General features: G+C 43.0%; 1 protein-coding gene across 15 annotated transcripts in view; it reads left to right on the forward strand.

Moving 5' to 3' along the window:
• The window catches only part of CACNA1A (calcium voltage-gated channel subunit alpha1 A), a 258043-nt gene that overhangs the window by 175797 nt on the left and 69684 nt on the right, over positions 1 to 12562 (forward strand). For all 15 annotated transcript variants that reach the window (XM_080996998.1, XM_080996997.1, XM_080996993.1 and 12 more), the window contains 3 exons: positions 7378 to 7474; positions 9004 to 9164; positions 10168 to 10305. In XM_080996998.1, coding sequence (XP_080853124.1) covers positions 7378 to 7474; positions 9004 to 9164; positions 10168 to 10305 — 396 coding nt within the window. The remainder of the gene's footprint in view (positions 1 to 7377; positions 7475 to 9003; positions 9165 to 10167; positions 10306 to 12562) is intronic.

Raw genomic sequence — 12562 nt, forward strand, 5'->3', positions numbered from 1 at the left:
GGGGCACTATTGAGGCTCCCAGGTGAAATAAAGCCTAGTTTCACCCCGTTTCAGGCACAGGACAAGCAGAAGTGCAGATGAGCCCTAAGCTGCAATCCAGTCCACTTGGCTGGAGGGGAGGTTGGATGAGGCAAAGGTGAGCCTCTGTCCAACCCTGCCAGCAGAGATGTTTCACCACTGCACCTCAATGTGCCTGCACAAATGGCAGTCAGGCAGAAGCTACCACCAGCAATATAACCACTGGATGTAGTCAGGGTAAACCCCATAACAGAGAAAGGTCAGAGTCAGTCCAGCAAGGGATCTGCTGGATCCTGAACTAGCCCTGCTGCCATCACATGATACCAATGGGCCTAATCTGGGCCTCTTCACTATGCCAGCTTGGGAGTTGGCATAGCAACAGGGCATTTTTTTGTTTCCCACTCCCTTTCTGCCCTGGCTGGAGTGAGTGGTGGGGCTGTGTGGATGTGGTGGCGGCCATGTCATTTGGTTAAGCCATGCCACTGCAACCCATGAAGAAAAAACAATCCTTCAGCCCCAGTGAGCTTACCATTTAAATTGTGTTTAGAAAAACGGGGAGTTGGGGGGTGAAGTGGAGGCAAGTGTAACAAGGTTTTCTGAGTATGCAAGCAGGTGAACTTCCATATGCATTTGCAGTGGGAGGATTGCAACATAGCACTAAGGAAATTGCTTCATCAGGGCAAGCATTGCTGCCTGATGGAGCGTCCTCTCTCCTCCCCTCATGTGGTGTCCTGAGGGTTCTCTCAGTACCCACCCTCCAAGCCAATTTGGGGGTTATGTGGAGGAAGAAGAGCAGGAAAGCCCAGTAGCAGTTGGGGTTGTCCTTGTGCAGGCTTCTGCTAGTGAACAGTAAGTTGCCTAGTGTCTTTATCCCAAAATTCATCAAAGCCAGAAATCTTGAAGTTCATGGGCAGTTTTTCTGCAGTGCTCTGCACTCCATCATTCAGCATCAGGCTCTTGTGATGCATGAGAAAAAAATTATTAATGCAACCTTATCTCATATTTTCTGTCTACAAACCACAAGGGTGGTAGGAGATTCCACAGCAACGCAAAGGTTACCAGATTAGTGCAGTCAGCCTTTCTCCTGGAATAGCCACCTTATTTCCTCCCTACCTGCATGCCTTGCACCCATTTTCCAGCTCTTCCGTGCATCTGCAACTTTCTTCTATAGGTTTTGGCTCTCTGCATGAACCTAGGAACGTGCTATGGCCTCCTCAAAAGTGCTTGCACTCATGCACTGGGGTCTCAGGGTTGCTGTCTCCAGTCATGCCCAGGTGAGATTTAATCTGGAGGTGTTTCAGCCTCTTTTCCCAGATCACACACCTTTAATAGCATGTTATTCTTCATTTTTTTCCGTCCTGAGGCGATGGGCAAAGCAGCCTGAATACAGAGTGAACATTTGAAACCTTCAGTTCTCGCCTGAGGCCGCAATGCTTCGCTTACGGACCCCTCCATATGTCCTTTTTATTCATGATTATTTGTTGTCATGATGGTACTGCGAGTTCCTCTGTAGCTGTCTCAGGTGAAAGTACTCTTACAGTTCTAGCATATCTCTTAAGTGGCCAGACATAGAACAAGCTTGGGGAAGAACTCAGGCTGAAATCCTGGAATGGTGACTAAAGTTTCTAGTCAGGTGTCACATAGGCAGCACGTGGCACTGAGCCAGTGCCATCACATGGAAAGGCAAGCTCCAGTAGTGTTGTGAACTTGTGACTAAGGCAAGCCTATGTCCCTGTAAGGCAAGCCTATGTACCTGGGTTGTGTAGCAGGGTGAAAGTGTAATTGTCTCTAAGGCCTGCCGTAGCTCACTCTTCCAGATATCCCATTTTTAAAAATATCTTAACACAATGGAACTTGATCCTGTACCTGCAGGACTGAAGAATGGGAGCTGTGAATTCACCTTGCAATAGATTAGCATTTATTCTACTGATCCAACATGCACATGCTTATATACACAGCCTTGGAGATCTGACTAGGAGAGTGCTTCTGCTTCAAAAACAATAAGGGCAGCAAGAGCTATGGAAGAGAATATGGGGTGCATTAGTAGAGATGATGGGTATCTGACAGATTTATCAGAGATTTGGGGCTCCTGGAGAGTATGGGTCTCATTTTCTTTTATAATCTGACAATTGCCACCATAGAAGAGTGGTGGAATAGGATTAATGTCTGACATAACTGGCATTTAAAAAGTCAGTGCAAACAACTTTGCAGCGACATTGTTGGTGGTTGTGTTTCCCAGTCATTTATTACTCTGATGGAACTTGCCACCCTCTACTGCACTTTTCTTTTCCTCTCTTTCTTATGCATTCTATATCACTGGTGATCTGGTTTGTTCTTCTCTCATCTCTCATCAGTTTCATTAAAATTTTCATCAGCATTTAGAAAATGTTTTTTGAGCCAATCATGCCAGCTTCAATTAAATGTACAAGGGTCTGTATTGTTTTTCAGCTGTGTTGCTGTCATCTGACTGTATAAACTGCTCTGTAGTCCACCACGTTATGTTTATTCATACTATTGCATCAGTAGCAGCCACACCAGTGTGTTAAGCAACTAGATTCTGGATTGTAAACTCATTTCATAGCCACTGTTCTAGACTGGAACTTGGGATCACCGGAGGAGTGTCAAGATAATTGCTATTACCCCACCTAGGTCCAAAAAAAATTGTGCCGATGAGAGCTTGGCCTCCCCCACCGCTATTGCTATCTGTATTTGGACAAAAGAATGATCACCTTGATAGGGAAAGTTAGTAGAGCTTCATGAAACAATAGTTTTTATTTGTACTAACTTAGAGGTAAGGACTGAGAATTGTTAAACAGTGTCCCAGACCTAAACAGCCTAATTAGCTTCCCATGCCATGTGGTGAGGCATGCAACCTGATCCCACATATGTTTATTTGGAACCAAGTCACACATAAAATCCTAACCATGCCTATTACGAAATATGTCCTATTGAATTCAGTGGTGCTTACTCTCAGTTAGGTGGGGTTAGGATTGCAGCCTTTGTCCCTACTAAGCGTGCTTAGGTATAAAGACTTGATATTTCAATCAAACTCCTCTTCATTTTCATTCCTTAGTCAGGATTTGTGTAACCATTGGAATTTGACGCCTCGATTTTTATGTCAGTGGAAATTAGTATATAAATCCAAGTAAGCACATCAAGAAATGGATGCTGAGTGAAAGACCAAAAAGCTTTAAAGAATAAGGATATGTAAATTTAGGGTAAAGATTAAGCCTTGAATAAAAAACAAGTACAATCTGAATGTGTGTAAGCTCCACATAAGAGATGAATAAGTTTTTTTGAAGCGCCTTTGGCTGCTGCCCTTTGCCCTCAGGTGGTTTTTTGTGTTTGTTGTTTGTTTTTGGATGAGCAAGGGCAGACAGGTTTGTTTTCTTTGTAAGAAATGCTTTGTCCAGTGATGCTGGAAACTTCCCAGGTTTCCAGCTGAGCTGGCATGAAGGATTTTCTCAACACCAAGGCTTTGATCTTGTTTAGCCTAAGATCTGTAGCTAAACAGTTGTAGCACATTACTACCCTGTGTTTCAAGGCAGCCGCCAAAGAAGGGTGCAGGAAAAACCTATTTGTTTCAGAAACTTCCCTGAACAGAGCCAGCATGTGGTATTGGGTTCGTTTGGGGTTTATGTTGTGTGTTCTCTTTCTTAATGTTACTCACTTTCCTTGTCTCTTCCCTTTCACTGCCACTTCACAACAGGAGCAGCACACGGTAAAGTCTTTCTATCTGTCTCTTTCTCTCTCTCTCTCTCTCTCTCTCTCTCTCTCTTTCTTTCTTTCTTTCTTTCTTTCTCACTCACTCTCTGGTACACATTCTATTTATCTATGTTATCTTGGTTATGCATCACTTTGGCTAATGTGGTTGGAAGGGAATACATTTTAGAGCTCCTTTCGTCTCTCCAAACATCAGTCATTCCGTTGGTACTGTTGTAGGTTGCATCACTGAGTTGGGATCATTGTATTTTACTGTCAGGATTTCACTTTCTGGGACTCTGCAATGGCCATGATGTGCACTGAACAGAACATTCTACTGCAACCTGCTTGAAATATATTGAAATCCTACTTGTGCCAGGAACTCATGATATGCTAATGTTGTCAAGGATGAAGGACAAGGATGGTGATTAGAAATAGCATCAGCTTTAAAAAGAAAGCCCCACGTGCTAGAGACTTTGGGAACATCCAACTGCACTGAGCAGTCATAGGACAGGGTGCTACTTCCTAGAGGCCTGTTGTCATCTACACACAACAGCAACAAAAACGGCCCTGGGACATATGCTTGGGAGTTGTTTTTTTTTTTTTTTTAAATCTAGCCTCCCTTGTACTTTTGTTCTGTCAAGGAGGGAGTTGGAGAGCATAGTTTGCTTGTCTGTAAAGCCTGGGGCTCACTGTTGTTTGAAGGAAAGTCTTCTGGTGAATAGAGATATAACGCAAATAAGCAGGGCATTTTCACAACTATGGAAATATGTTATGCCCAAACAGACAATCCTTCTGTCTCTTTGTTCTGCAGGCTAGCTATTTTCAGTAATGTTAAACATTTATGCTGGAAAATGACAGTGTTTGGGAATGTCATGGCCAGAGAGTGCTAATTGGATCAAGCTGGAATATGTCACTACTAGGCATCCGTTTTGCATTTTCTGGCATCTAAAACTGTCATTTTATTAGAAGTGTCATGAGAGATTATCTAGCTGAGGTCTCTCAGAGGTCTCAGAGGTCTCTAGAACTCAGAGGTCTCTAGCTAGAACTCTTTCCCTTTGTGTCTGACTTTTGGAAGGATTATAATCAGGGGCTCTTCTCCAAGTGGCTTTGTTGGCTCTCCATTGAATATATGTTCACTCAAAAGTTTGAAAACCATCTCTCCAGCAGTGCATTTCTGAGAAAAGGTTTTCCACTCTCTTTATAGTATGAGGCTATTCACATGTGTTGAATCAGAAGTGTAAAAGAAAGAGTGCTCCTTGCAGAAGTGTATGTTAGATAGCAGGACCTGTGAAGCAGCTGTAGTTATAATAGCTCTCCTGTAATACAGTCATGTTGCTTAAATGTTTCCTTAAATTATAACTATAATTTATTATATAGATGCCTCAAATAAACCCGCTATTAGAAAAGTTGTGTTGTAGTGGACTTGCAGTGGTTTATTGTAGGCATATACAAGTTTCTCTTACCACCCCAGCTGGTAAAAATACAACAACATTAATAAATTAAATACTGTAGCTAACAATTTGCTGCATATTCATGATTTCCAAAATCAGCTGCCCTGCTCTGCCTAATGGTGGGGCTGGCTTTCAGTGGCTTCTTGTAGAAGATGAGAAGAGATTATGTATTTCTCCAAACTAGGAATTGATTCCAGGAATATGTCCTTGTCATCTTCTTTTTCACTTTTTCACCCGATAAGAAAAATTGACAAGGTGGAGCTAAATGGGACTGAAGAACTTTAGCATATTGATACTCTCACCTTTGCATGTGTGTTGTGCACTGGAGGGAGAGATGGAATTCTATCTTACTGCTGGAGAGAAGGTTCTAGGTTATCTGGATGCAAACAGAATGTGAGCCAGTGGATAGGCTAAGGAAAAGCATATTGAACAGTCATCCAAGGACAGGACTACTTCAGAATAAACTTTTAATTCTCCCCATACCAAAAATTCTCTGGGATTGGAAAACTAATGTGTCATGGAGAAGGATAGGCTAGAACAATTCGCATAGATGTGCAAGCATTCTCACTGGGGTGCTGGCTTTCAACATAGAATAATTTTTGTCATGAAATATGCCATGCCACCCATCTGCATTCTGAAGTACAGTAGTACAGTCCCAGGAAGGCTTTACTACATGATATAATAACAACTACTACTACAACAACAACAACAACAACAACAACAACCAAAGCACCCAGTATGTTTGAATATGTGTTTTTTATGCCTCAGGGCTATAAAGATTCTGTAGGTGTACTTTGTATTCTTTCAATTTGTAGCAGGTCTGTAAGGAGCTTCCCACATTTCCGTGTTCTGTTAGTTCTGTATAAGTTATCTGCATAAAGCTAGTATATGTTTCTAACAACATCAACATATTCTGCTTCACTTCGGCATGGGTTCCTGAAGCAGCACAGTGAGAGCATTAATTCAGGCTGCAACTTCTTCCTTTGTTATTTTCTCCATTCTTAGGAGAATCCTGTTTTAAAATGCCCCCCTTCATTTGATATGATGTACACACAGCGTGGGTGGCGCTGTGGGTTAAACCACAGAGCCTAGGACTTGCCGATCAGAAGGTCGGCGGTTCGAATCCCCGCAACAGGGTGAGCTCTCGTTGCTTGGTCCCTGCTCCTGCCCACCTAGCAGTTCGAAAGCATGTCAAAGTAGATGAATAGGTACCACTCCAGCGGGAAGGTAAACGGCATTTCCGTGCGCTGCTCTGGTTCACCAGAAGCAGCTTAGTCATGCTGGCCACATGACCCGGAAGCTGTACGCCGGCTCCCTCGGCCAATAAAGTGAAATGAGCGCCACAACCCCAGTCGGTCACAACTGGACCTAATGGTCAGGGGTCCCTTTACCTTTTACCTTTACCTTACACACAAATGCATAGCCAGTTAGGATCTGAGAAATGTAAACCTTAGTAAGGCTGTAATGATTCTTGGCATTGTATGTGTGTACACTTTACAAAACTGGGAGAAGACAACTTTAGTAGCACAGGAGATGAGGGGAAACTAATATAGGGTAGCATAAAAACAGACAGGATAACTTGACTGGCAAGATTTGAACTTTAAAGGAAATTGGAACTGAGTAGAGAACTGGTGTTGAATACTTTAGTGCTGTGTATCAGCTGGTATCAATGAGTGCCATTACCTGGTAACACTCCAATACACCTCACAGCACCTTCTATGCTTTCTCAGTGAATCTGGTAACAACAGTTAAAGAATACATCCAGCAATACTTGAACCCCCTTTGAAAATGTTACTTCTAGACCAGGCTATTTTCTTTTTTGAGGAGCACATGCCTTGGGACGGAGCATTCCAACTTCTTAGCACCTTGAGGAATTCTTCACAAGGGATCTAAATCCTATGGTGCTGGTGAACAGAAAGGGTATGAACTGAAAGGGTACCAGTACAGATGAAGTGATGGGTGGAATCAAAAGCATATAAAAAAGGGTAAAGCAGCTTAAGGAATGGAAAGAATGGAGTGGTATCTGGAAAAGGTAGATGCGACTGTTACAACAGAACCTTAAAAGTAGTATGGATGACAAAAAGGGTAGCATATAGCATGAGTATATATCTCCCTTTGGCAGTCCTCTGTCTAGAACAGTGTAAAGATTCAAGCCTCATTGTTTTTCCTTGCTCTTCTGTCCTCACCCAACATCTCTCTACAGAGGCACCAAAGGGAAAGACATCAACACCATCAAATCCTTGCGTGTCCTGCGTGTCCTCAGACCCCTCAAAACTATCAAGCGATTGCCAAAGCTCAAGGTGTGTTGGGGGTAGCAGCAAAAAAAGATGGAGATGTACATTGATGGAACTATATAAATAAATGATGATGATAATCATTGTTGTTTTGGGGGGATGTAAATCAACAGTTTAAGAAAGAAAATGTGGGTGTGGTTAGAGTGAGAAGAAGGTTGGACCCAGCCTTCAGACCCTTTCATGTATGAGATCTAGTGAAACAAAGGGAGGGGTTTCTGTATTTTCTCTCCATAGGCATCTCTCAGTGTCATTTGAATTGGATCATAGTTAGGGATGGAGGAAGAATCCACCCTACCCTTATACAATCCAGACAGATCATGCATGACCTGGATCATCTTCAGAATCCACAGTCCAGTGAATTCCATTATGAGGGGATCTGCAGGTTCTGTGCTGCCTCCAACCCCTCTCTGAACTTCCCTCCCTTTAAAATGCATGTAAACATTGGGGCAGCCATTTCCCCCCATACAGTTCTCTCTGGGAGTGACAGAATGATATCAAGTACTGTTGCTCTCAGGGAGTCTTGCTCTATGCATATTGGAAGCAAGGAGCCCCCCATGCTAGCTGCTTAGGTGGTTGCATACACTATTCCTGAAGCTATAAATAGAAAAATGGGTGGGGCGGGGGGGACTGGAGAGAGTATGCAACCATCAGACTGCCTTATAAGTACTTTAACATGTGTGTTTCTAGGTGCATTTTAAATAATTTTCCATTTAAAATCTGCCTGGAAAGGGGATGGGATGAATTTAGTCCCATCACCTGTGAGAACTGGGATGGACCAGACTTTAATGGGTCCATCTATACCTAAGCATAGTTGTGCCTGTTTTCCAACCATAATTCTGCAAAATGAGGATAACATTTCATGCATCTGATTAAGTGGACTGTAATCCATGAAGATTTATGTAATAAATAAGAGAGCTAGACTCTCTCTTGCTACAATAGACTAACACAGCTTTATCTATAAGTAGCAAAAAAGATGGAATCCTCTTTGTGGGGACAAGTTATTGCTCTGTTCTGGAGGAACTTGAAATTATTTTTGGATGGGCTGAGGATTTTCAAGAAATAGGTACTTCTGTGGTTATGCAGACAGCTTGGGACTTGGCTTCCTCAGAAGTTTCCTGCTCCCACAGTGATTTCTCAGCCCTTGAGAGGCTCTGCTTTCATATAGGCAGCTGCAAGAGAGAGAGGTGGTGGAAGCAAGATAGTGGAGTGGGAATCCACTGGATTTCTATCTGTTTTTAAAGGGCTTTTGAATATTTCTACTTACTTATTTTAATAAATGTTTCACATCAAATTGAATTGCTGTGTTCTGCAATTTTATTGTCTGCAGCTCTTAAAATAGTTTTTATTCATTTGTTTAGTGCTGATATTTTAGTGCTGCACACAATTGTTAATTTAGCTTGATTTTATATTTGGTGTTGTATGTCCATTTTTTTGCAAGCTGATTTGGAGTTTTCTTTAAGCCACTTCGGTTGGCTGGATATACATTATAATAAGTTAACTAGCAAACCCTTACCAGAACCCTGTGTTCTTTCTAGGCCGTCTTTGACTGTGTGGTGAACTCACTCAAAAATGTCCTCAATATTCTCATTGTGTATATGCTCTTCATGTTCATCTTTGCTGTGGTGGCTGTCCAGCTCTTTAAAGGCAAATTCTTCTACTGCACTGATGAGTCCAAGGAGTTTGCAAAAGATTGCAGGTATGTATGTTGCTTCCATCCATCTTGCCACCATTCTGCTTCCTGGGCCTGACACCATTCCCATTCTAACATTTTCTAAGAACTTTTATGTCTCTTCTCTAGAGTTATAGACTCAAAACCCAAATTAGGTTGGAGCTTTCAGGTTGCATTTCGCATGTTGCGTTCCCTGCTACATCAGTGCAGGCAAATGAATTCTAATGCTGTAGTTCCTGGTTTATATTTTGCTGTGTACTTGTTAGTATTGTTTGTTATGCTGATTTTATATCTCACCATTAAGTAAATATAATCAAGAATAATAATACAAATAACCCAGATCCATAGTGAAATCACAGCATAGCTCAGTTATTTTCTTACTAATAACACAGGGACGCGGGTGGCGCTGTGGGTAAAACCTCAGCGCCTAGGGCTTGCCGATCGCATGGTCGGCGGTTCGAATCCCCGCGGCGGGGTGAGCTCCCGTCTTTCGGTCCCAGCTCCTGCCCACCTAGCAGTTCGAAAGCACCCTTAAGTGCAAGTAGATAAATAGGTACTGCTTTATAGCGGGAAGGTAAACGGCGTTTCCGTGTGCTGCGCTGGTGCTGGCTCGCCGGAGCAGCTTCGTCACGCTGGCCACGTGACCCGGAAGTGTCTCCGGACAGTGCTGGCCCCCGGCCTCTTAAGTGAGATGGGCGCACAACCCTAGAGTCGGACACGACTGGCCCGTACGGGCAGGGGTACCTTTACCTTTACCTTTAATAACACAGCCAAATCTTAAACTGGTGTACATCAGTGTCAGTCAAGTTAATGAAGTGATAACATGAATTGTGTGATAACATGAATGAAGTGATAACATGAATTGTGTGATAACATGAATAAAAGGTTCAGACACTCCTTATATTCACACAGAGACTGAAGCTCCAATCACTGGCAAAGCAACCATTTGCACCATAACATATCCTTGCTAAATTGCCCACTTCATTGTTGTAGCGTGTCCCTGAATGTTTCTCTTGATCTCCTTCATCAGGGGAGAGTACTTAGTCTATGAGAAGGATGACGTGAAGGCTGAGAAACGAGAATGGAAGAAATATGAGTTCCATTATGACAACGTGTTGTGGGCGCTCCTTACTCTTTTCACTGTATCTACAGGAGAAGGCTGGCCAGAGTAAGTGATTCAGGAAAATGAGTGTCTGTTACTATGTTAGGCTGCCGGGTATCTGGTTGGCCGCTGCTGGAAACTAGATTGGTCCCTAGACAGAACTAGTCTAGCCTTTTTGGATTAGCTTCATCACTAAGACACTTTTGTCACATAGAAGTCCAGGCTTATCAGCCATAGTTTGACCTTGCCATATAAAAACACCATCCTGGGAAGAAGGATTTGTATGAAATGTTTCTTTATTTCTGCTAATGAAAAGCCACTGAAAGCACAGGAATGTAAAATGAGGCAAAATGTAATTAAGATTGGGGCTTGTGATTCATGAACTTTACCTTCTGGAAACCCAAGGTCCATTGTGGGCATGCACATAGGTATTTGTTTACCTGTGCATATGTCCCATTTTTATTTTAAAAAATGTTTTGTCTGTGGAATAGTGCAAGAGCGGTTGTACACAAAACAGCTGTTTTAGAAAATTAAACTAAAGTGGACATGCCTCCAGCGACAACTGGTGAAGTTAGGCATGCTACCTTTCCTTTGAACTGTTGAAATAAAATAGCTAGATTGTGCTCAGACAACAAGCAAATGGGAATAGGGGATGTGGAAATAAATAACACTGAGAAAAATAGCTTTACCCATGTTAAAACAACAACAAACCAGCCACACAATGTACTTCAGTGAGTTACATGCCATTTTATGCCAGATTTCCCACCTCCATTACTGCATTATCAATAGATTGGGAAATGCAAATTAAATTGGGGGGGGGGCTGCCATTTGGATGATGATGTGTAGATAACATGAAAAACTTAAAAACATAGGTTGCATCAAATTCACTGTAAAATGCCCTATATATAACCCCTTTGCCAGAGAAACAATTTCTCTTGTGACCTATAACTGTGATCAGCTTACTGTAGACCTCCAGTGCCCACACCCCACATTAATATAGCAGTGCCATTGGTGCGAGATTTGGAGGCAGATGTCCAGGGCTCAATTCAGAAGAATGAGCAGAAGGGGCCGCAAATATAGGAGAGTTGGCATATTTTAAACCACATTTTAAAATCAGAGAAATAATACACGTTACCATCTAAAAGCCTTGCCCCTCCATAAGATGATAACGTCTAGAGTTTAAAATCACCTATATCCAGCACTGTGCAAATAGCAGGGGTTGCTTCTAGTGCCCTAGAAGAATTGTTACAAAGAACAAAATGTGGGCAATGTATTAGTTACATCAAAGACAGGTCTTTCTTTAAAATGGAAAGAATCAGCAATCCCTAAGATTAAAAACTGGCTACAGTGGTGCCTCGCAAGACGAAAAGAATCCGTTCCGCGAGTCTCTTCGTCTTGCGGGTTTTTTCGTCTTGCGAAGCAAGCCCATTAGCGGTTTAGCGGATTAGCGCTACAGTATTAGCGGCTTAGCGGATCAGCTGATAAGCGGCTTAGCGACCAGCTGTTAAGCGGCTTAACGATCAGCTGATAAGCGGCTTAACGATCAGCTGATAAGCGGCTTAGCGATCAGCTGTTAAGCGGCTTAGCCGATCAGCTGATAAGCGGTTTAGCAGCTTGGGAAAAAGGGGGGGGAGGAAAAAAACCCCGCAGGAACTCGCAAGACATTTTCGTCTTGCGAAGCAAGCACATAGGAAATTCGTTTTGCGAAGCACCTCCAAAACGGAAAACCCTTTCGTCTAGCGGGTTTTCCGTCTTGCAAGGCATTCGTCTTGCGGGGCACCACTGTATTAACAAACTCCCCTTCATGGATCACTGCCTTGCCGTGGCGAAGGGGCTTGAATAACTCAGAGAAGCTATGAGCTATGCCGTGCAGGGCCACCCAAGATGGACAGGTCATAGTGGAGAGTTTTGACCAAACGTGATCCATCTGGAGCAGGAACTGGCAAGCCACTCCAGTATCCCTGCCAAGAAAACTCCATGGACAAAGACAACAGGCATATGAAAGTTATGACGCTGGAAGATGAGCCCCTCAGGTCGGAAGGCGTCCAACATGCTACTGAGGAAGAGCGGAGGACAAGTACAAGTAGATTCAGAGCTGATGAAGCGGCTGGGCCAAAGCCGAAAGGACACTCAGTTGCGGATATGCCTGGAAGCGAAAGGAAAGTCCAATGCTGTAAAGAAAAATATTGCATAGGAACCTGGAATGTAAGAACCATGAACCTGGGTAAGTTGGATGTGGTCAAAAATGAGATGGCAAGAATAAATATTGACATCCTGGGCATCAGTGAACTAAAATGGACGGGAATGGGCAAATTCAGTTCGG

This window comes from Podarcis pityusensis, assembly GCF_964106645.2.
Source record: "Podarcis pityusensis genome assembly, chromosome: 2".
Classification (NCBI taxonomy): Eukaryota; Metazoa; Chordata; class Lepidosauria; order Squamata; family Lacertidae; genus Podarcis; species Podarcis pityusensis.